Here is a 24,984-nt window from a genome sequence, read left to right on the forward strand (position 1 = left end):
TATATATGTGTGTGTGTGTGTGTGTGTATATATGTATATATGTATGTGTGTGTGTGCATGTATATATGTGTGTGTGTGCATGTATATATGTGTGTGTGTGTGTGTTTGTGTGTATATATATATATTTCTTCTGTTATGTGTGATCAGTCCACGGGTCATCATTACTTCTGGGATATTATCTGCTCCCCTACAGGAAGTGCAAGAGGATTCACCCAGCAGAGTTGCTATATAGCTCCTCCCCTCTACGTCACCTCCAGTCATTCTCTTGCACCCAAAGACTAGATAGGAGGTGTGAGAGGACTATGGTGATTATACTTAGTTTTTATAACTTCAATCAAAAGTTTGTTATTTTACAATAGCACCGGAGCGTGTTATTACTTCTCTGGCAGAGTTTGAAGAAGAATCTACCAGAGTTTTTCTTATGATTTTAACCGGAGTAGTTAAGATCATATTGCTGTTTCTCGGCCATCTGAGGGAGGTAAAAGCTTCAGATCAGGGGACAGCGGGCAGTTGAATCTGCATTGAGGTATGTAGCAGTTTTTATTTTCTGAATGGAATTGATGAGAAAATCCTGCCATACCGTTATAATGACATGTATGTATACTCTACACTTCAGTATTCTGGGGATGGTATTTCACCGGAATTACTCTGTAAAAGTACATTAAACCTTTTAATAGGTATTTAATTCATGTTAAACGTTTTTGCTGGAATGTAGAATCGTTTGCATTTCTGAGGTACTGAGTGAATAAATATTTGGGCATTATTTTTTCCACTTGGCAGTTTGCTTGTTTTGATTATGACAGTTTCGTTTCTCTCTCACTGCTGTGTGTGAGGGGGAGGGGCCGTTTTTGGCGCTCTTTGCTACGCATCAAGAATTTCCAGTCAGTTACTCTTGTTTTTTCTGCATGATCCGGTTCATCTCTAACAGAACTCAGGGGTCTTCAAACTTCTTTGAAGGGAGGTAGATTCTCTCAGCAGAGCTGTGAGACTTATGTAGTGACTGTGTTTTAAAACGTTGCTCTGTGATTTTTATGTTTAAAATTTAATTAGTGTTACTTTACTAATGGGAACAAACCTTTGCTAACAAGTTGTGTTGTTTTTAAAGAGTGATGCTATAACTGTTTTTTTCAGTTCATTATTTCTACTGTCATTTAATCGTTTAGTGCTTCTTTGAGGCACAGTACGTTTTTGTTAAATAAGATTGTAACCAAGTTGCATGTTTATTGCTAGTGTGTTAAACATGTCTGATTCAGAGGAAGATACCTGTGTCATTTGTTCCAATGCCAAGGTGGAGCCCAATAGAAATTTATGTACTAACTGTATTGATGCTACTTTAAATAAAAGCCAATCTGTACAAATTGAACAAATTTCACCAAACAGCGAGGGGAGAGTTATGCCGTCTAACTCGCCTCACGTGTCAGTACCTGCGTCTCCCGCCCGGGAGGTGCGTGATATTATGGCGCCTAGTACATCTGGGCAGCCATTACAGATAACATTACAAGATATGGCTATTGTTATGACTGAAGTTTTGGCTAAGTTACCAGAACTAAGAGGCAAGCGTGATCACTCTGGGGTGAGAACAGAGTGCGCTGATAATTCTAGGGCCATGTCTGATACTGCGTCACAGCTTGCAGAGCATGAGGACGGAGAGCTTCATTCTGTAGGTGACGGTTCTGATCCAAGCAGATTGGATTCAGATATTTCAAATTTTAAATTTAAATTGGAAAACCTCCGTGTATTACTAGGGGAGGTCTTAGCGGCTCTTAACGATTGTAATACTGTTGCAATACCAGAGAAAATGTGTAGGTTGGATAAATACTTTGCGGGTACCGGCGAGTACTGACGTTTTTCCTATACCTAAGAGATTAACTGAAATTGTTACTAAGGAGTGGGATAGACCCGGTGTGCCGTTCTCACCCCCTCCAATATTTAGAAAGATGTTTCCAATAGACGCCACCACACGGGACTTATGGCAAACGGTCCCTAAGGTGGAGGGAGCAGTTTCTACTTTAGCTAAGCGCACCACTATCCCGGTGGAGGATAGCTGTGCTTTTTCAGATCCTATGGATAAAAAATTAGAGGGTTACCTTAAGAAAATGTTTGTTCAACAAGGTTTTATATTGCAACCCCTTGCATGCATCGCGCCGATTACGGCTGCGGCAGCATTTTGGATTGAGTCTCTGGAAGAGAACCTTAGTTCCGCTACGCTGGACGACATTACGGACAGGCTTAGAGTCCTTAAACTAGCTAATTCATTCATTTCGGAGGCCGTAGTACATTTAACCAAACTTACGGCTAAGAATTCAGGATTCGCCATTCAGGCACGTAGGGCGCTGTGGCTAAAATCCTGGTCGGCTGATGTAACTTCTAAGTCCAAATTACTTAATATACCTTTCAAGGGGCAAACTTTATTTGGGCCCGGTTTGAAAGAAATTATCGCTGACATTACAGGAGGTAAGGGCCACGCTCTACCTCAAGACAAAGCCAAAGCTAAGGCTAGACAGTCTAATTTTCGTCCCTTTCGGAATTTCAAAGCAGGTGCAGCATCAACTTCCACTGCACCAAAACAGGAAGGAGCTGTTGCTCGTTACAGACAAGGCTGGAAACCTAACCAGTCCTGGAATAAGGGCAAGCAGGCCAGAAAACCTGCTGCTGCCCCTAAGACAGCATGAACCGAGGGCCCCCGATCCGGGACCGGATCTAGTGGGGGGCAGACTCTCTCTCTTCGCCCAGGCTTGGGCAAGAGATGTCCAGGATCCCTGGGCGCTAGAGATCATATCTCAGGGATACCTTCTAGACTTCAAATTATCTCCCCCAAGAGGGAGATTTCATCTGTCAAGGTTGTCAACAAACCAAATAAAGAAAGACGCGTTTCTACGCTGTGTACAAGATCTATTATTAATGGGAGTGATCCATCCGGTTCCGCGGTCGGAACAAGGACAAGGGTTTTACTCAAACCTGTTTGTGGTTCCCAAAAAAGAGGGAACTTTCAGGCCAATCTTGGATTTAAAGATCCTAAACAAATTCCTAAGAGTTCCATCGTTCAAAATGGAAACTATTCGGACAATCTTACCCATGATCCAAAAGGGTCAGTACATGACCACAGTGGATTTAAAGGATGCTTACCTTCACATACCGATTCACAAAGATCATTACCGGTATCTAAGGTTTGCCTTCTTAGACAGGCATTACCAGTTTGTAGCCCTTCCATTCGGATTGGCTACGGCTCCAAGAATCTTCACGAAGGTTCTGGGTGCCCTTCTAGCGGTTCTGAGACCGCGAGGAATTTCGGTAGCTCCGTACCTAGACGACATTCTGATACAAGCTTCAAGCTTTCAAACTGCCAAGTCTCATACAGAGTTAGTTCTGGCATTTCTAAGGTCGCATGGATGGAAAGTGAACGAAAAGAAGAGTTCTCTCTTGCCTCTCACAAGAGTTCCATTCTTGGGGACTCTTATAGATTCTGTAGAAATGAAGATTTATCTGACAGAAGACAGATTAACAAAGCTTCTAAATACATGCCGTGTCCTTCATTCCATTCAACTCCCGTCAGTAGCTCAATGCATGGAGGTGATCGGCTTAATGGTAGCAGCAATGGACATAGTACCCTTTGCACGCCTACATCTCAGACCGCTGCAATTGTGCATGCTGAGTCAGTGGAATGGGGATTACTCAGATTTGTCCCCCACTCTGAATCTGGATCAAGAGACCAGAAACTCTCTTCTATGGTGGCTTTCTCGACCACATCTGTCCAGGGGGATGCCGTTCAGCAGGCCGGACTGGACAATTGTAACAACAGACGCCAGCCTTCTAGGTTGGGGCGCTGTCTGGAATTCTCTGAAGGCTCAGGGACAATGGAGTCAGGAGGAAAGTCTCCTGCCAATAAACATTCTGGAATTGAGAGCAGTTCTCAATGCCCTTCTAGCTTGGCCCCAGTTAAAGACTCGGGGGTTCATCAGGTTTCAGTCGGACAACATCACGACTGTAGCTTACATCAACCATCAAGGAGGGACAAGAAGCTCCCTAGCAATGATAGAAGTATCAAAGATAATTCGCTGGGCAGAGTCTCACTCTTGCCACCTGTCAGCAATCCACATCCCGGGAGTGGAGAACTGGGAGGCGGATTTCTTGAGTCGCCAGACTCTTCATCCGGGGGAGTGGGAACTTCATCCGGAGGTCTTTGCCCAAATACTTCGACGTTGGGGCAAACCAGAGATAGATCTCATGGCGTCTCGCCAGAACGCCAAACTTCCTCGCTACGGATCCAGATCCAGGGATCCGGGAGCGGTTCTGATAGATGCTTTGACAGCACCTTGGAACTTCAGGATGGCTTATGTGTTTCCACCCTTCCCGCTGCTTCCTCGATTGATTGCCAAAATCAAACAGGAGAGAGCATCAGTGATTCTAATAGCGCCTGCATGGCCGCGCAGGACTTGGTATGCAGATCTAGTGGACATGTCATCCTGTCCGCCGTGGTCTCTACCTCTAAGACAGGACCTTCTGATTCAGGGTCCATTCAAACATCAAAGTCTAACTTCTCTGAAGCTGACTGCTTGGAAATTGAACGCTTGATTTTATCAAAACGTGGTTTTTCTGAGTCGGTTATTGATACCCTGATACAGGCTAGGAAGCCTGTTACCAGAAAGATTTACCATAAACTATGGCGTAAATACCTATACTGGTGTGAATCCAAAGATTACTCCTGGAGTAAGGTTAGGATTCCTAGGATATTGTCTTTTCTACAAGAAGGTTTAGAAAAGGGTTTATCGGCTAGCTCATTAAAGGGACAGATCTCAGCTCTGTCCATCTTGTTACACAGGTGTCTGTCAGAAAATTCAGACATCCAGGCCTTTTGTCAGGCTTTAGCTAGGATCAAGCCTGTGTTTAAAACTGTTGCTCCGCCATGGAGTTTAAACTTAGTTCTTAACGTTTTACAGGGTGTTCCGTTTGAACCCCTTCATTCCATTGATATAAGATTGTTATCTTGGAAAGTTCTATTTTTAATGGCTATTTCCTCGGCTCGAAGAGTCTCTGAGTTATCAGCCCTACATTGTGATTCTCCTTATCTGATCTTTCACTCAGACAAGGTAGTTCTGCGTACTAAACCTGGGTTCTTACCTAAGGTTGTCTCTAACAGGAATATCAATCAAGAGATTGTTGTTCCATCCTTGTGTCCAAATCCTTCTTCAAAGAAGGAACGTCTTCTACACAATCTGGATGTAGTTCGTGCCCTCAAGTTCTACTTGCAGGCAACTAAAGATTTTCGCCAAACTTCTTCCCTGTTTGTCGTTTATTCTGGACAGAGGAGAGGTCAAAAAGCTTCTGCTACCTCTCTCTCTTTTTGGCTTCGTTGCATAATACGTTTAGCCTATGAGACTGCTGGACAGCAGCCTCCTGAAAGAATTACAGCTCATTCCACTAGAGCTGTGGCTTCCACTTGGGCCTTTAAGAATGAGGCCTCTGTTGAACAGATTTGCAAGGCTGCAACTTGGTCTTCGCTTCATACTTTTTCCAAATTTTCCAAATTTGACACTTTTGCTTCTTCGGAGGCTATTTTTGGGAGAAAGGTTCTTCAGGCAGTGGTTCCTTCTGTATAATGAGCCTGCCTATCCCTCCCGTCATCCGTGTACTTTTGCTTTGGTATTGGTATCCCAGAAGTAATGATGACCCGTGGACTGATCACACATAACAGAAGAAAACATAATTTATGCTTACCTGATAAATTCCTTTCTTCTGTTGTGTGATCAGTCCACGGCCCGCCCTGTTTTTTAAGGCAGGTACATATTTTTTAAATTATAATTCAGTCACCACTACACCCTTGGCTTCTCCTTTCTCGTTGGTCTTTGGTCGAATGACTGGAGGTGACGTAGAGGGGAGGAGCTATATAGCAACTCTGCTGGGTGAATCCTCTTGCACTTCCTGTAGGGGAGCAGATAATATCCCAGAAGTAATGATGACCCGTGGACTGATCACACAACAGAAGAAAGGAATTTATCAGGTAAGCATAAATTATGTTATATATATATATATGTGTGTGTGCGTGTATATATGTATGTATGTATGTGTGTTTGTGTGTATATATATATATATATATATATATATATATATATATATATATATATATGTATGTATGTATGTATGTATGTGTGTGTGTGTGTGTGTTTGTGTATATATATATATATATATATATATATATGTGTGTGTGTGTGTATATATGTATGTATGTGTGTGTGTGTGTTTGTGTGTATATATATGAATATATATATATATGTGTGTGTGTGTATATATATATATATATATATATATATATATATATATATATATATATATATATATATATATATATACAAAATCTATTACTCAGTAATTCTTTTTTTTTTTTCCTTTTAGTTAAATACACTAATATATTTGGTCATTCAAGTTAAATCTTTTCATGGTTTCTGTATTTCCCTTAATGCCTTTTCTACCCATGTTTATTTCTTCCATTTTAATGAGCCATTTTCCTCTGTTTGACCTACTGTATGGCTCAAGGCATTCTTTGCTCTTCAGCGCCATCTGAATTCCCAGAATTCGCATATAACTTTTTTTTTTTTTTTTTTTTTTTTTTTTTTTTTTTTTATAACCTTCATTCAATGTTTTCCTCAGTGGGATTAGTCCCTTTTTTTCTCTGTGGCACAGATTAGTAAAGCTGGTGTTTCCTTAGCGTTATGTAAAGAAAAGAAAAAAACCTAAGCCTCGTTTCCTCTTTCTCACTTAGTGCTGGCATCGCAGTTGGTTTCTATGGCAACGGTGAGACCAGTGATGGCATCCACAGAGTGACATATTCACTGAGACATGTGAACCGCACCATGGAAGGAATCCAAGAAAGGGTAAGGGAAATAAAAAAATAATTATCAATATATGAAAAATGGGGAATATATATAATAAAAATTTAAAGATTTTAAATAGTCTCAATAACCAATTTATTACATTACAGATTTTTTTTTTTTAATTATTTTTATTTAGGTTTAAGTTGTTATTTAGGATTAAGTTTAATCTTTGGCTAAAAGGAGTTAAGTGCCTGACCATAAGAACCCTAAGTAAATGAGCCTTAAATGGACAGTGTACAGTAAAATAGTTTAATGTATTTCCAATTACTTCTTATACCAGCTGCAGATTATAAAAGGTATGAGAAATTACTTCTTTGTGTTTATTTTTGTCTATGAAATAGCTGTTTGTTCTTTTGAAACCACAACCCATTAAAATAGGTTAAGCTTGCAGGAAAATCAGATTTCCTCCATTTTATGACGTGTCTCTCCTAACCCCCATTTCCATCTAAAAGGGAGGAGAGTCCACGGCTTCATTCTTTAGTTGTGGGAATTAAGAACCTGGCCACCAGGAGAAGGCAAAGACACCCCAGCCAAAGGCTTAAATACCTCCCCCACTCCCCTCATCCCCCAGTCATTCTTTGCCTTTCGTCACAGGAGGTGTCAGAGAGGTGCCGGAAAATTGGTGGTCTCTTATGAGGGGTTCTACCCTTTTCTATGGGACAGGAGTTAAAGTAGCCCTTCAAGCTTCTCGGTTGAGGGCCTGGGTGAAAATTAGAGTCCGGAGATGCAGAGGGAGCTTCCCTATTTTCCCATATTAACAGCTCCTATAGCATTCGGCGTTGACAAGTTTCGCAGTTTGCGTTCTTCTCTCAAGTTCATGTCAGGAGTGCAGCTATCACCTGTCACACTTGAAGGGCCGTGTTCCTGTTCCACGGCGTAGATTCTGGTAAGATCGTTTCATTTTTATATAATGATAACACAGAAGACAGGGCCACAGTGTGGCACCTTTTATCTTTATAGAATCAAGGGTTAATATTCCTATATGGGGATTACTGAACAGGGGTGGTATGTACATGATGAGTTTATTATGTGATTTCTGTGTTATGTGCAAGGGCGCGGCTCTTCCGGGAGTTTTCTCCTCGGCAGGGGGTGGTCCTGCGTAGACATCCTTGTGACTGGGTGGGGCCTCTTCACTTCCGGTCTGATCTGCGACGGAGGAAACAAAGCGGTTTCTACAATCCGCGTCATAGGAGATGGTGAGTGCCCGGCCATTGGTGGTTATAAAGGTGCCTGTCTTAAGTTTTTTAATAAAAGCTATGGAGGATTCTGACGCGTTAGAGGGTACTCCCTCTTTAACTAAATCCTATACCTGTGTTTATTGTGAGGTTTCGATAGACCAGCCTGCGCAACTGTGTTCCACATGCCTTGAGAAGGCTACGTCTTCCAAACATAAGAGAATGTCTAGCACTACTTAGCTGTCAACCTCTGAGGGATCTCCGTCCCATGAGGTGCGTTCCCCAATGGTGTCCCCTATCCCACATGCAGCACCCCAGGGTCCGACTGTTACCCCTTCGGGGTAAATTGCTTGGCCACCTGATTTTGCAGATCAGCTGGAAGTGGCAGTCGCTAAGGTAATCCATGCTTTGCCGTGTTCTGCTAAGCGCAAGCGTAGAGCTTTTCATAGCGACCCGACCCAGGATTTGTCTCTGTCGGACGCCCCAGTAGGGTGGTACGATGACGAAGCCCCGTCCGACGTTTCGGAAGGGGCCCTTTCGGGGTCGGAATCAGTGTCATCTAAACCTAAGCGCACGACGATCCCTTTAGAGGATAGTTCTTTGTTCAAGGAGCCTATGGATAAAAAGTTAGAAAACATGTTACGAAAGATGTTTCAACACACAGGGATTGTTTTTCAACTGGCAGTGGCGGTCGCTGTGGTTGCAGGAGCTGCATCATATTGGTGCGATTCCTTATTTGATATAATTGAGGGTGAGCCCTCTTTCGAGGAGGTGCAGGAAAGATTAAAGCCCTTAAGGTGGCCAATTCCTTCATTCGTGACGCTAATATGCATATGCATTATTAAAATTGTGGTCGGCGGACATGACCTCTAAGACGAGGCTGCTGTCTTTGCCTTTTAAGGGCAAGATCCTGTTCAGTCCAGGTCTAGACTCTATCATATCCACTGTTACGGGAGGCAAGTGTGCCTTCCTTCTTCAGGATAAGAAGGTGAAACTTAAGGGTGCTAATTTTCGTCCCTTTCGTGGGACGCCAACAGCCCGCTGCGAAAGCGGACCGAACCAAGGGTCCCTGGAAGCCTGCTCAAGCTTGAAACACGTCTAAACAGCACAAGAAGCCCGCCGAGACTAAGTCTGCATGAAGGGCCGGCCCCCGACTGGTCTGCGGACCGAGTGGGGGGCAGATTGTCTTTGTTAGACGCCTGGTTGCAGGATGTTCAGGACCCCTGGGTTCTGGAGATAGTCAGCCAAGGTTACACCATAGGGTTCAAGTCCTCTCCGACCAGGGGCAGATTCCTGCTGTCAAACCTGTCTTTAAGGCTGGAAAAAAGAGAGGCCTTTTTGGGTTGCGTGCGGGATCTCTCCGCATGTGATGATCTGTGAGGATATTTCCAAGAATCTGGAATAAAGTGAGGTGTCAGTGTGAACCACAGCTGCGGAGATGATGTAAGTGCTGTAGTGTATCTAGGATATTATGGAATAATAACATGAATTACAAACCATGTAATGTAAGAACCCACATAATATCACAGATGAATTAATATGAGGTAACAAGGCTGCTGTTATTCTAAAGCTGCTGGGGAATTGGTACGCAACTTATGCAGCAAAAATAAAGACAGCACAAATACCATGATGGATTAGAGGTTAAATCAGAAAATGAGACAAGATATAAAACTGTACAGTGGAATAACAACTATAGGAGATAATAGGCAAGGTGAACGGAGCGTGTATACAGAGAAAAGGCAGATTGGCTGAGCTAAGAGTAAAAGTTTAAATATTGCGCAATATATTAGTTGATGATAAAGTATATACTTGCTTCCTTTTTGGAACACTGGCAGCTCTGTGGTAAGTTCGCCCGGGCAGAGACAGAAAATATCTAACCCGTGCAGATGGAGAGCAGAGATCCGGTAGAATGGAGGAGCTGCAGCGTGGAGTTGGCGTGTGACGTCACCGCAAGGAGTTCCGAAGTTGAACAGCTGGTAGTGAGCTGAGCGGATTCAGTTCCGGTGATTGTAGCGCAAGAGCAAGTGAAGCAGGATTCACAGTGAGGCTAGGGAGAATGACTGTAGCAGGAATACCACGGTCCAATACCAAGCACTGTGGAGAGTGAGAGGTGACCTTTTATAGATCTGTGGAGAGCTAATTGTTATTTAAAGGTATAGTAGTGGTTCATAGTGTACATGTATTTATCAGTAAGAAAGGAATCATGACACCGCACTAGGGGTTATTGTTCCACTACCCCAGGCAGAAAGGGGTCTAGGGTATTACTCCCAATTTGTTTGTGCTCCCAAAGAAGGAGGGCACGTTCCACACGATTCTGGACCTCAAATGTTTAAACAAGTTCCTGTCCGTTCCATCATTCAAAATGGAAATGATCAGATCCATTCTGTCCCTAGTTCAAGAGGAGCAGCTAATGACCTCTATGGACTTGAAGGATGCCTACCTTCATGTTCCAATTCACAGGGACCATTTCAGGTTTGTCAGATTTGCCTTTCTGGATCAGCATTTCCAGTTTGTGGCTCTTCCCTTCGGTCTGGCGACGGCCCCGAGAGTCTTCACAAAGGTCCTGGGGGCCCTTCTAGCAGTAGCCAGATCCCAGGGCATTGCGGTGGCGCCTTACCTGGACGACATTCTTGTTCAGACGCCATCATCCCATCTGGCAGAGGCCCACACCAGGGTCCTGCTGCAGTTACTTCAATCTCACGGTTGGAAGATCAATCTAGAGAAGAGTTCTCTGGTTCCCAGTACCAGGGTGGAGTTCTTGGGCACAATCATAGACTCTGTGTCCATGAATATCTTTCTCAAGGACAAGCGACGCACAAAGATGGCGTCTACCTGTCTTGCCCTCCAGTCTACAGTGAGACCGTCTGTAGCTCAGTGCATGGAGATGATTGGGCCCATGGTCTCCAGCATGGACATCATTCCATTCCCAGGTTTCATCTCAGACCTCTTCAATTGTGCATGTTGAGACAATGGAACGGCGATCATTCCAATCTGTCGCAGCCGATATACATGGATGCGCAGACTCGGCTTTCCCTCTCCTGGTAGATTGGCCCGGATCACCTGTCCATGGAGACATCCTTCCTGAGACCGTCCTGGCAGATTGTTACCACAGACGCGAATCTGGCGGGATGGGGAGCTGTTTGGGGTGCCAGGATGGCACAGGGGAAGTGGTCTCGCTTAGAGGCTCTTCTTCCGATAAATATTCTGGAGCTTCAGCTTTATCAGGGGCACTTCAGCTTTATCAGGTTCCAGGCGGACAATATTACCTTGGTGGCTTATATCAACCACCAGGGAGGCATGAGGAGCTCCCTGGCAATGAGGGAGGTGTCTCGGATCCTGGAGTGGGCAGAGACCCACAACTGTTCGCTCTCTGCGATTCACATCCCAGGGTGTGGACAACTGGGAGGCAGATTTTCTCAGCAGGCAGACTTTTCATCTGGGGGAATGGTCTCTACACCCCAAAGTGTTTGCAGAGATTGATCTCATGGCGTCAAGGTTGAATTGCAAGCTTCCCCAAAACGGATCGAGGTCGAGGGACCCCCAGGCGGATCTAATAGATGCATTGGCAATGCCTTGGGGGTTCGATCTAGTATACATATTTCCTCGTTACCGCTTCTTCCTCGTGTAGTGGCTCGTATAAAGCAGGAGTGAGTATCCTCCATTCTGATTGCGGCCGAGGAAGACGTGGTTTGCGGATCTGGTGGGAATGTCATCCTGTCCACTGTGGAGGTTACCCTGTCACAGGGATCTGCTGGAGAAGGGTCCTTTTCAACATCAAAAACTCGATTCTCTGAGGCTGACTGCATGGAGATTGAATGTTTAGTCTTGGCATAAAGGGGTTTTTCTGAAAATGTGATTGACACTCTAGTTCAGGCAAGAGAGCCGCTCACTCGACACATCTATCATAAGGTGTAGAGGACTTACTTGTCCTGGTGTGAGAGTCATGGCTACCCTTGACATAGGGTGAGGGTATCCAGGATTTTGTCTTTTCTCCAAGAAGGTCTGGAGAAGGGTCTTGCCGCTAGTTCCCTAAATGGAAAAATTTCGGTTTTATCTCTTCTGTTGCACAGGAGACTCGCTGATCTTCTAACGTCCAATCTTTTGTTCAGGCTCTGTCTCGAATCAGGCCTGTTTTTAGGCAGACTGTAAGCTACATGATTATAAACCTTCATATATAAGAATCATTTTTATGCTTTATTATTTTCACTGATTTCCCTGTCCCCCAGAACAAGAGAACCCCTGCTAACCAATCACAAACTAATATTCAGATACAGCACAAACTCTGTTGGCACGTGTGCAGACTGGGGTAGCCTGCCCTCTTCTATTCCCTTAAAGGGATAGTAAACCCCAACACTTTATTTTATGATTCAGATAGAACATACAATTTTAAACAGCTTTCCAATTTAATTCTATTATCACATTTTCTTCATTCTCTTGTTATCCATTGCTGAAGGGACAGCATTGCACTACTGACAGGAATCTGAAAATATCTATTTAGCCAATCACAAGAGACAAATGTGTGCAGGGACCAATTAGCAGCAGCTCCCACTAGTGTAGGATATGTGCGTATTCATTTTTTAATAAGGGATACAAAGAGAACGAAGCACATTTGAAAATAGATGTGAATTTGTGTCTTAAAATGACATGCTTTATCTGATTCATGCAAGTTTAAAGGGACAGTCGACACCCGATGTAACTTAAAGCCATACCTTAGATCAGGAATAGAAGATGCAGCTACACCGCATTGCATGTCGATGAGCTCTAACAGTATTGGAGTAATCAACGAAAATACATCGGCTTATTCCATGAAGATATGGCCGCCAAACTCCTCCCCCTCCTCCTTCGTCCCCTTCTCTAATGCGCATTATCTTCTGCACGCTCGCAAACCGACCGAGGATTTCATTGCAATTGGAGGATTCAATTAAAAAAGAAGGTCCATAAGTAATAGTGGGGGGAGTTTAGCAGCCATATTTTCAAGGAATACAGCTATGTGTTTTCGATGATTACTCCAATACCGTTAGCGCTCATCAACATCGATGCGGTGTAGCTGCATCTTCTATTCCGGATTGAAGGTATAGCCTTAAGTTACATCGGGTGTTGACTGTCCCTTTAATTTTGACTTTCCTATCCCTTTAAGGAGGTTTAGCACTGATTCAACTTTGTTACTATTGCAAATAATGATTTGCTTATCATGATTATTGATGCAAAACTGATTATCCACCTTTTAATAGCATGTGACACCATAGAAGCTTAGGGAGGAAGGGAAAGTAAACAAAAGCTCTCATAAATTGCCTTAAAGTATTAACCCAAGCCTCCCTGGGAGAAAGTGTAGCAAACACATTTTTTAGATGTATTTTACAACGAAAGGCTACAAAATAAACAATGAATGTATATTGCAATAATGTTTAATGGTCCTTTAAGAATTTTAATGCAGAACCTGAGCAAAGTTTTGTTTTTGTCATTAGCCCTTTGCAGAAATAACATGTTTTAATGCAGAGCTTGACAAATATGTTTAAAATCTAGGAGCCAGGGAAAAATAATCAGGAGCACTTTTTATTTAAAGAATTAAAGCATTATTCTTTGATTGGCTGATTGAGGTCACATGGTACTGGGTGCCTGCAAATTAAAGGAAGATTTGAAATTTGTTAGAAGAAATCTGATGCTCATTTAAATATGCTAAAGTGCTATTGTATTATATTTTTTTTACGATGCATTTGTTGATTATGCTGTTCTTCTGTATTTAATGGAATCTGCTTTTGCTCTTCAGGTCTCTGATACTACGATTGGTTTGAACCAAACTGTGGAGCCAAATTTACAAGATCTGGAAATAATGTTTACAAAACACGCTGATTACCTTCATACTGTCCAGAAACTTCAAGGACTTCTATATACTCTAGTGCAACATACCTCTGAGATACCATTCTGGAAAAATTCAATCTCCCTGGATGATGTTGCAGGACGTGTCGATCTGTACGATTGGTACAGGTGAGCAGTTCCGCATGAACTAAGTTTTTGATTACAGGGACATGAAACCCAAACTCTTTATTTTGTGATTCATATAGAGCAAACCATTTTAAAGACATTTCTAATTTACTACTTTGATCAAAATGGCTTCATTGTTTTGATATCCTTTGTTGAAAGAGCAGCAATGCACTGCTGTGAACTAGCTGTGGGCAGCAACCAACCAGCAGTTATCTCCCAGACGTGCATTGCTTCTTCTTAGCCTTCCTAGGAATGCTTTTCAAAAAAGGATATCAGAAGAAAGAAGCAAATTAGATAATAGAAGTAAATTGGAAAGTGTATGCTCTATCATCCCTATAACCAGATCTGAAAGAAAATATTGCAGAACATTTCTTTAAAAACATTTGAGTTGTGCAACAGAGTTTTAGAATAGAAAGCAAAGTGAAAAATATACTTATGAGCATCAAATCATTTTGTGGGCAGTAAACATTTATTTGTGTGATATCTGGCCAAATCCGCTGTGTACAGACAACTCCTATCATATAATTTGTGCAGAAGAATATTTATTGAGTGTGAACAAAGGTTTCTATCCTGTATATTAACAGACATCTAAATGCAATTTATTAACATAAATTTAAATGCAAGAGAGTAGATTCAATGTGTGTGTGTGTGTGTGTATATATATATATATATATATATATATATATATATATATATATATATATATATATACAGTATGTGTGTGTATATATATATATATATGTGTGTGTGTGTGTGTGTGTGTATATATATATGTATATATATATATATATATATATATATATAAAATAACTCATTGTGTAGTTCATTAACAAATCTAGACAGGCCGAGAGGCTTGTTTTCCCACAGAAAACCTCTGAATTACATTGTTTCCAATACAGCAAAGGATTCTGGGTAAGATATGCAAATTAAGTACACAATGACACACCTTTTTACTTCAGTCTGCTTTTCAGCAGGTTCCCTTTACGCCAAAGTATCGCTGTTCACACAGCTTATAAACTTAGCTAGGGTTAGTGCAGTAATTCATAACCATCCCAGGACAGACTGTTTCGTGGTTATTGCCACTCATCAGCTGGGAGAAGGTTAGAATCACTGCTGGGTGAAGTTGATTCCAGGCAGAATACAACAACATTTTAAATTAGGGAGAGATAAAAGGCGAGTTTAAAATCCTCCACTACGCAAAAATATAGAAAAAATAACTCATTGTGTAGTTCATTAACAAATCTAGACAGGCCCAGAGGCTTGTTTTCCCACAGAAAACCTCTGAAATACATTGTTTCCAATGCAGCAAAGTATTCTGGGTAAGATATGCAAATTAAAGGGACAGTACACTGTAAAATTGTTTTTCCATAAATGTATTTTAAATGACTTGTTATACCAACTGCAGAGTATAAAATATTTGAGAAATTGCATTTTCGGGTTTATTTGTGTATCTGAAGTAGCTGGTTTTGTGCTTTGAAACCACAGCCTATTACAATGGGTTGAGCTTCAGGTAATATCAGATCTCATTATGTTATCACTTTTATGTACACAGACTTGCTTCCTTATCTTATATTTGTCTGGAACACCAAAGTTCAATACATAGAGAGAACAATGGAAAATTATAATTTTATTACTTAACTATCATCCCCCCCACTGAGGGTGTAATCTCTTCTGCTGGCTGTGTTTACTTAGGCTTGTCAATAGCGTATACGCCAGTATCAAAACTTTCAGTATAGGTTGGGAAACCACAAGCTAAATCAGCTATTTCAAATGCTGAAATATGAGTAAAGGAGCTACTTGCAACCAATTTAATACACTCTAGCAGCTAAAAAGGATAATTGGGAATAATTTAAAGAGGAGAAAGTTTTTGGGTGAACTGTCCCTTTAAGTACACAATGACACACATTTTTACTTCAGTCTGCTTTTCAGCAGGTTCCCTTTACGCCAAAGTATCGCTGTTCACACAGCTTATAAACTTAGCTAGGGTTAGTGCAGTGATTCATAACCATCCCAGGACAGACTGTTTCGTGGTTATTGCCACTCATCAGCTGGGAGAAGGTTAGAATCACTGCTGGGTGAAGTTGATTCCAGGCAGAATACAACATTTTAAATTAGGGGGAGATAAAAGGTGAGTTTAAAATCCTCCACTACGCACAAAATATAGAAAAAATAACTCATTGTGTAGTTCATTAACAAATCTAGACAGGCCCAGAGGCTTGTTTTCCCACAGAAAACCTCTGAATTACATTGTTTCCAATGCAGCAAAGGATTATGGGTAATATATGCAAATTAAAGGTGTGTCATTGTGTACTTAATTTGCATATCTTACCCAGAATCCTTTGCTGCATTGGAAACAATGTAATTCAGAGGTTTTCTGTGGGAAAACAAGCCTCTGGGCCTGTCTAGATTTGTTAATGAACTACACAATGAGTTATTTTTTCTATATTTTGTGCGTAGTGGAGGATTTTAAACTCGCCTTTTATCTCCCCCTAATTTAAAATTGTGTGTGTGTATGTATATAGAGATATATATATATATATATATATATATATATATATATATATATATATATATATATATATATTGTAGTAATACGCACTCACTGGTCTTTGGACGTCTGTGGCAAACAAAACTTTATTCCATGGGACGTTTCGGGACTAGATGCAGTCAGAGGAAGGGACTGCATCTAGTCCTGAAACGTCACATAGAATAAAGTTTTGTTTGCCACAGACGTCCAAAGACCAGTGAGTGCGTATTACTACAATTTTTTTAATTTATCTACAGAACCCTGGCAGACATCTATTGATAGTGGTAGCGCATACACAATACTTGCTTTATATATATATATATATATATATATATATATATATATATATATATATATATATATATATATATATATATATATATATATATATATATATATACACATACATACATACATACATACATACATACATACATACATACATACATACATACATACATACATACATACATACATATATATATATATATATATATATATATATATATATATATATATATATATATATATATATATATATATATATATATATATATACACACACACATATATATAATTAAGTACACAATGACACACCTTTAATTTGCATATATTACCCATAATCCTTTGCTGCATTGGAAACAATGTAATTCAGAGGTTTTCTGTGGAAAAACAAGCCTCTGGGCCTGTCTAGATTTGTTAATGAACTACACAATGAGTTATTTTTTCTATATTTTGTGCGTAGTGGAGGATTTTAAACTCGCCTTTTATCTCCCCCTAATTTAAAATTGTGTGTATGTGTGTATGTATATAGAGATATATATATATATATATATATATATACTGTATATATATATATATATATTAGGGCTGTCAAAAATAATCGTCACACCGATGCATCACGATGCAGCAGTGAACGATTCTGCATCGATGCAGTGAAGGCTCTTAATCGATTCCGGGTCAGTGACGTCATGGGCAGGGGATTCGGTATGTGAGGAAATGAGTCTTGTACTGTCAGTTTCCTGTTTTACTCATTGCTCCGTTTTTAAACTTCACTGTTGTTATGGAGCCACAATATAAGCCTTTCCAAGCCGCCTCCTCCCCTGTATGTCAGTTCGTTTATTTTTTTTATTGCAAGTACTGGGAGTTTGGTTTGCCCTCCCTTCACTGACTGCTGCTTTATTTAATACTATTGGTATTGGTAGTACTAGCAGTCAGTGCCTATCACTGTTCTACGTAGTGCAATATCGTGCTCGTCAGAGAGAGGCTCACGGTAGCCAGTGTCACAGGAATTCATATAATCCCTCTGAATTAGCTGCTGATAACGTAGAACAGCGATAGGCACTGACTGCTAGTACTACCAATACCAATAGTATTAAATAAAGCAGCAGTCAGTGAAGGGAGGGCAAACCAAACTCCCAGTACTTGCAATAAAAAAAATAAACGAACTGACAGGTGACATAGAACAGGCAACTCCCAGATAGGCACCATTAACCCCATACATGCCAGGCGAGTCTGACAGGGAACTCCTGTGATTCAGGACTTCCTGTGCACACTGCGCAGATATCTGACCCAGAGAGCATTACCAATAGACCTCCTCTCACATGTTCCGGTCAGGAATTTTTATGACACCTATCCTAAAGAGCCGACAGCAGCCTCATGTAAACAGTGAATCTTTTCTTGTATTATCGATTCACTGTTTACTGTTGCGGTCTCTGCTGCATGTTTCCTCTCTGTCAGATCCCTAGCCCAAACGAGCATTTGAGGGTTGCTGTAAAACTTTTGACTTACTGTATCTAATAGAAACCCTCAAATGCTCGTTTGGGCTAGGGATCTGACAGAGAGGAAACATGTAGCAGAGACCGCAACAGTAAACAGTGAATCTATAATACAAGAAAAGATTCACTGTTTACATGAGGCTGCTGTCGGCTCTTTAGGATAGGTGTCATAAAAATTCCTGACCGGAACATGTGAGAGGAGGTCTATTGGTAATGCTCTCTGGGTCAGGTTTCAGATGTCTGCATGTACTCCGTGAGAATGTTTGAGTGAGTACACTGCTGCTGGTTATATTTTCCTTTGTAAAATAAATCTACAGATACATTTCTGTGCATATTGTAGTATTATGTTTATAAGTGCTCTTCCATCTTACACAGTTGTTTAAAAGATTATTATATATATATATATATATATATATATATATGTGTGTGTGTGTGTGTGTGTATATATATATATATATATATATATATATATATATATATATATATATATATATATATATATATATATATATATATATATATATATATATATATATATATACACATATATATAATATATATATATATATATATATATATATAAAATATGGAATAGAACAAGATCATGAAAATCATGGGCAGTAATCGTGATGCATCGCGATGCATCGTAGAATCGAATCGTATCGAATCGTTACAATGATAATCGTAATCGAATCGAATCGTGAGACAAGTATCAGCACATTTTACAAATATGGGCCATACAGTAAGCCAGCTTCGCTTTCAAGTGATTGACCATATCCCCCATCATAGAAGAGGGGGTAATAGGGAACTAAAACTAAAACAGAAAGAAGTATGGTGGATTAAACGTCTGAACACATTACATCCATATGGTCTGAATAGAGATTATGATTTGTATTTGTTTTTATAATGGTTTTAAATGATGGAATATATTCTGGTACCACTAGAGGTCACTGTGTTGTTGAAATTTACAAACCTGGATAGGTATGGGTTAAACCAATTAACACTGAGATTTGAAGCATGATTGGTCCAGATACCCTTTTTAAAGTCTGTTTGTTTGATTTTAACTTATGCATGATTAAGGACTATGTAGGTCCGAAACGTCGCTTTTTTACTGGTTGCTAAACCTCAAATAAAGATTTTTCACCTTTAAAAGAAGATTGTGTGCTGTGGTGCTGTTACCTTATTTTCTACATGGACTATATATATATATATATATATATATATATATATATATATATATATATATATATATATATATATATATATATATATATATATATATATATATATATATATATATATATATATATATATACACATATATATAATATATATATATATATATATATATATATATATAATATATATATATACACATATATATAATATATATATATATATATATATATATATATATATATATATATATATACACATATATATAATATATATATATATATATATATATAAAATATGGAATAGAACAAGATCATGAAAATCATGGGCAGTAATCGTGATGCATCGCGATGCATCGTAGAATCGAATCGTATCGAATCGTTACAATGATAATCGTAATCGAATCGAATCGTGAGACAAGTGAAGATGCGCAGCTCTAATATATATATATATATATATATATATATATATATATATATATATATATATATATATATATATATATATATATATATATATATATATATATATATATATATATATTTCTTCTGTTAAGTGTGATCAGTCCACGGGTCATCATTACTTCTGGGATATTAACTGCTCCCCTACAGGAAGTGCAAGAGGATTCACCCAGCAGAGCTGCATATAGCTCCTCCCCTCTACGTCACTCCCAGTCATTCTCTTGCACCCAGCAACTAGATAGGTCGTGTGAGAGGACTATGGTGATTATACTTAGTTTTATATCTTCAATCAAAAGTTTGTTATTTTAAAATAGCACCGGAGTGTGTTATTACCTCTCTGGCAGAGTTTGAGGAAGAATCTACCAGAGTTTTGCTATGATTTTAGCCGGAGTAGTTAAGATCATATTGCTGTTCTCGGCCATCTGAGGAGTGAGGTAAACTTCAGATCAGGGGACAGCGGGCAGATGAATCTGCATAGAGGTATGTAGCAGTTTTTATTTTCTGACAATGGAATTGATGAGAAAATCCTGCCATACCGATATAATGTCATGTATGTATACTTTACACTTCAGTATTCTGGGAGAATGGTACTTCACTAGAATTACACTGTAAGAAAGACATAAAGCTGTTTAATAACTAGAGATTATGTTTAACGTTTTTGCTGGAATGTAAAATCGTTTTCATTTGCTGAGGTACTGAGTGATTAAATGTTTGGGCACCATTTTTCCACTTGGCAGTTGCTTAAATCTGTTTTTTCTGTCAGTTTCTGTTCTCCCTCACTGCTGTGTGTGTGGGGGAGGGGCGCTTTTACTATGCATCAAATATTTCAGTCAGCAACTCATTGTATTCCCTGCATGATCTGGTTCATCTCTACAGAGCTCAGGGGTCTTCAAAACTTATTTTGAGGGAGGTAATTTCTCTCAGCAGAGCTGTGAGAATTATAGTTTGACTGAAATAAAAACTTTTATTCTGTAATTTGTTTCCTGCTTTCAGAAATTGTTATCTTTGCTAATGGGATTAAACCTTTGCTAAAGTTGTGTTGTTTACAAGGATTGAGGCTATAACTGTTTCAATTTATTAATTTTTAACTGTCATAGATCTTCTGTGCTTCTTAAAGGCACAGTACGTTTTAATATTATTCTATTTGAATTGTATTTCCAAGTTGCAAGTTTATTTGCTAGTGTGTTAAACATGTCTGATTCAGAAGATGATACCTGTGTCATTTGTTGCAATGCCAAAGTGGAGCCCAATAGAAATTTATGTACTAACTGTATTGATGCTACTTTAAATAAAAATCAATCTGTACAAATTGAACAAATTTCACCAAACAACGAGGGGAGAGTTATGCCGACTAACTCGCCTCACGTGTCAGTACCTACATCTCCCGCTCAGAGGGAGGTGCGTGATATTGTAGCGCCGAGTACAGCTGGGCGGCCATTACAAATCACATTACAGGATATGGCTACTGTTATGACTGAAGTTTTGGCTAAATTACCAGAACTAAAAGGTAAGCGTGATCACTCTGGGGTGAGAACAGAGTGTGCTGATAATATTAGGGCCATGTCAGACACTGCGTCACAGGTGGCAGAACATGAGGACGGAGAACTTCATTCTGTGGGTGACGGTTCTGATCCAAACAGACTGGATTCAGATATTTCAAATTTTAAATTTAAACTGGAAAACCTCCGTGTATTACTAGGGGAGGTGTTAGCGGCTCTGAATGATTGTAACACGGTTGCAATACCAGAGAAAATGTGTAGGTTGGATAAATATTTTGCGGTACCGACGAGTACTGAGGTTTTTCCTATACCTAAGAGACTTACTGAAATTGTTACTAAGGAGTGGGATAGACCCGGTGTGCCGTTCTCACCCCCTCCGATATTTAGAAAAATGTTTCCAATAGACGCCACCACAAGGGACTTATGGCAAACGGTCCCTAAGGTGGAGGGAGCAGTTTCTACTTTAGCTAAGCGTACCACTATCCCGGTGGAGGATAGCTGTGCTTTTTCAGATCCAATGGATAAAAAGTTAGAGGGTTACCTTAAGAAAATGTTTGTTCAACAAGGTTTTATATTGCAACCCCTTGCATGCATTGCGCCGATCACGGCTGCAGCGGCATTCTGGATTGAGTCTCTGGAAGAGAACATTGGTTCAGCTACTCTGGACGACATTACGGACAGGCTTAGAGTCCTTAAACTAGCTAATTCATTCATTTCGGAGGCCGTAGTACATCTTACTAAACTTACGGCGAAGAATTCAGGATTCGCCATTCAGGCACGCAGGGCGCTGTGGCTAAAATCCTGGTCAGCTGATGTTACTTCTAAGTCTAAATTGCTTAATATACCTTTCAAAGGGCAGACCTTATTCGGGCCCGGGTTGAAAGAGATTATCGCTGACATTACAGGAGGTAAAGGCCATGCCCTGCCTCAGGACAAAGCCAAAGCCAAGACTAGACAGTCTAGTTTTCGTTCCTTTCGTAATTTCAAAGCAGGAGCAGCATCAACTTCCTCTGCACCAAAACAGGAAGGAGCTGTTGCTCGCTACAGACAAGGCTGGAAACCTAACCAGTCCTGGAACAAGGGCAAGCAGACTAGGAAACCTGCTGCTGCCCCCAAAACAGCATGAATTGAGGGCCCCCGATCCGGGATCGGATCTAGTGGGGGGCAGACTTTCTCTCTTCGCCCAGGCTTGGGCAAGAGATGTTCAGGATCCCTGGGCGCTAGAGATAATATCTCAGGGATACCTTCTGGACTTCAAATACTCTCCTCCAAGAGAGAGATTTCATCTGTCAAGATTGTCAACAATCCAGACAAAGAAAGAGGCTTTTCTACGCTGCGTACAAGAGCTCTTGTTAATGGGAGTAATCCATCCAGTTCCACGATCGGAACAGGGACAGGGGTTTTACTCAAATCTGTTTGTGGTTCCCAAAAAAGAGGGAACTTTCAGACCAATCCTGGACTTAAAGATCCTAAACAAATTCCTAAGAGTTCCATCGTTCAAGATGGAGACTATTCGGACAATTTTACCTATGATCCAAGAGGGTCAGTACATGACCACTGTAGATTTAAAAGATGCTTACCTGCACATACCGATTCACAAAGATCATTACCGGTACCTAAGGTTTGCCTTCCTAGACAGGCATTACCAGTTTGTGGCTCTTCCATTCGGATTGGCTACAGCGCCAAGAATCTTCACAAAGGTTCTGGGTGCTCTTCTGGCGGTACTAAGACTAAGAATCTCGGTAGCTCCATACCTAGACGACATTCTGATACAAGCTTCAAGCTTTCAAACTGCCAAATCTCATACAGAGTTAGTGCTGGCATTTCTAAGGTCACATGGATGGAAGGTGAACGAAAAGAAAAGTTCACTCGTTCCACTCACAAGAGTTCCCTTCCTGGGGACTCTTATAGATTCTGTAGAAATGAAGATTTACCTGACAGAGGACAGGCTATCAAGACTTCAAAGTGCTTGCCGCACTCTTCATTCCATTCAACACCCGTCAGTGGCTCAATGTATGGAGGTAATCGGCTTAATGGTAGCGGCAATGGACATAGTACCCTTTGCACGCTTACACCTCAGACCACTGCAACTGTGCATGCTAGGTCAGTGGAATGAGGATTACTCAGACTTATCCCCTTCTCTGAATCTGGATCAAGAGACCAGAAATTCTCTTCTATGGTGGCTTTCTCGGCCACACCTGTCCAGGGGGATGCCATTCAGCAGACCAGACTGGACAATTGTAACAACAGACGCCAGCCTTCTAGGTTGGGGTGCCGTCTGGAATTCTCTGAAGGCTCAGGGACTATGGAGTCAGGAGGAGAGTCTCCTGCCAATAAACATTCTGGAATTGAGAGCAGTTCTCAATGCCCTCCTGGCTTGGCCCCAGTTGACAACTCGGGGGTTCATCAGGTTTCAGTCGGACAACATCACGACTGTAGCTTACATCAACCATCAGGGAGGGACAAGAAGCTCCCTAGCTATGATGGAAGTATCAAAGATAATTCGCTGGGCAGAGTCTCACTCTTGCCACCTGTCAGCAATCCACATCCCGGGAGTGGAGAACTGGGAGGCGGATTTCTTAAGTCGTCAGACTTTTCATCCGGGGGAGTGGGAACTTCATCCGGAGGTCTTTGCCCAAATACTTCGACGTTGGGGCAAACCAGAGATAGATCTCATGGCGTCTCGACAGAACGCCAAGCTTCCTCGTTACGGGTCCAGATCCAGGGATCCAGGAGCAGTCCTGATAGATGCTCTGACAGCACCTTGGGACTTCAGGATGGCTTACGTGTTTCCACCCTTCCCGTTGCTTCCTCGATTGATAGCCAGAATCAAACAAGAGAGAGCATCAGTGATTCTAATAGCACCTGCGTGGCCACGCAGGACTTGGTATGCAGACCTGGTGGACATGTCATCCTGTCCGCCTTGGTCTCTACCTCTGAAACAGGACCTTCTGATACAGGGTCCCTTCAAACATCAAAATCTAACTTCTCTGAAGCTGACTGCTTGGAAATTGAACGCTTAATTTTATCAAGACGTGGGTTTTCTGAGTCGGTTATTAGTACCTTAATACAGACTAGGAAACCTGTTACCAGAAAGATTTACCATAAGATATGGCGTAAATACCTACATTGGTGTGAATCCAAAGGTTACTCTTGGAGTAAGGTTAGGATTCCTAGGATATTGTCTTTTCTACAAGAAGGTTTAGAAAAGGGTTTTTCTGCTAGTTCATTAAAGGGACAGATCTCAGCTCTGTCCATTCTGTTACACAAACGTCTGTCAGAAGTTCCTGACGTCCAGGCTTTTTGTCAGGCTTTGGCCAGGATTAAGCCTGTGTTTAAAACTGTTGCTCCACCATGGAGTTTAAACCTTGTTCTTAATGTTTTACAGGGCGTTCCGTTTGAACCCCTTCATTCCATTGATATAAAGTTGTTATCTTGGAAAGTTCTATTTTTAATGGCTATTTCCTCGGCTCGAAGAGTCTCTGAATTATCAGCCTTACATTGTGATTCTCCTTAT

At 40.7% G+C, this 24,984-nt stretch overlaps 1 protein-coding gene across 1 annotated transcript in view; it reads left to right on the forward strand.

Annotated features, from left to right (window-relative positions):
* The window catches only part of TTYH3 (tweety family member 3), a 443,816-nt gene that overhangs the window by 192,296 nt on the left and 226,536 nt on the right, over positions 1-24,984 (forward strand). Inside the window, exons 3-4 of the mRNA XM_053695221.1 lie at positions 6,758-6,869; positions 13,812-14,029. Of these exons, the coding sequence (XP_053551196.1) occupies positions 6,758-6,869; positions 13,812-14,029 (330 nt within the window). The remainder of the gene's footprint in view (positions 1-6,757; positions 6,870-13,811; positions 14,030-24,984) is intronic.

Source organism: Bombina bombina, chromosome 11 (assembly GCF_027579735.1).
Source record: "Bombina bombina isolate aBomBom1 chromosome 11, aBomBom1.pri, whole genome shotgun sequence".
Classification (NCBI taxonomy): Eukaryota; Metazoa; Chordata; class Amphibia; order Anura; family Bombinatoridae; genus Bombina; species Bombina bombina.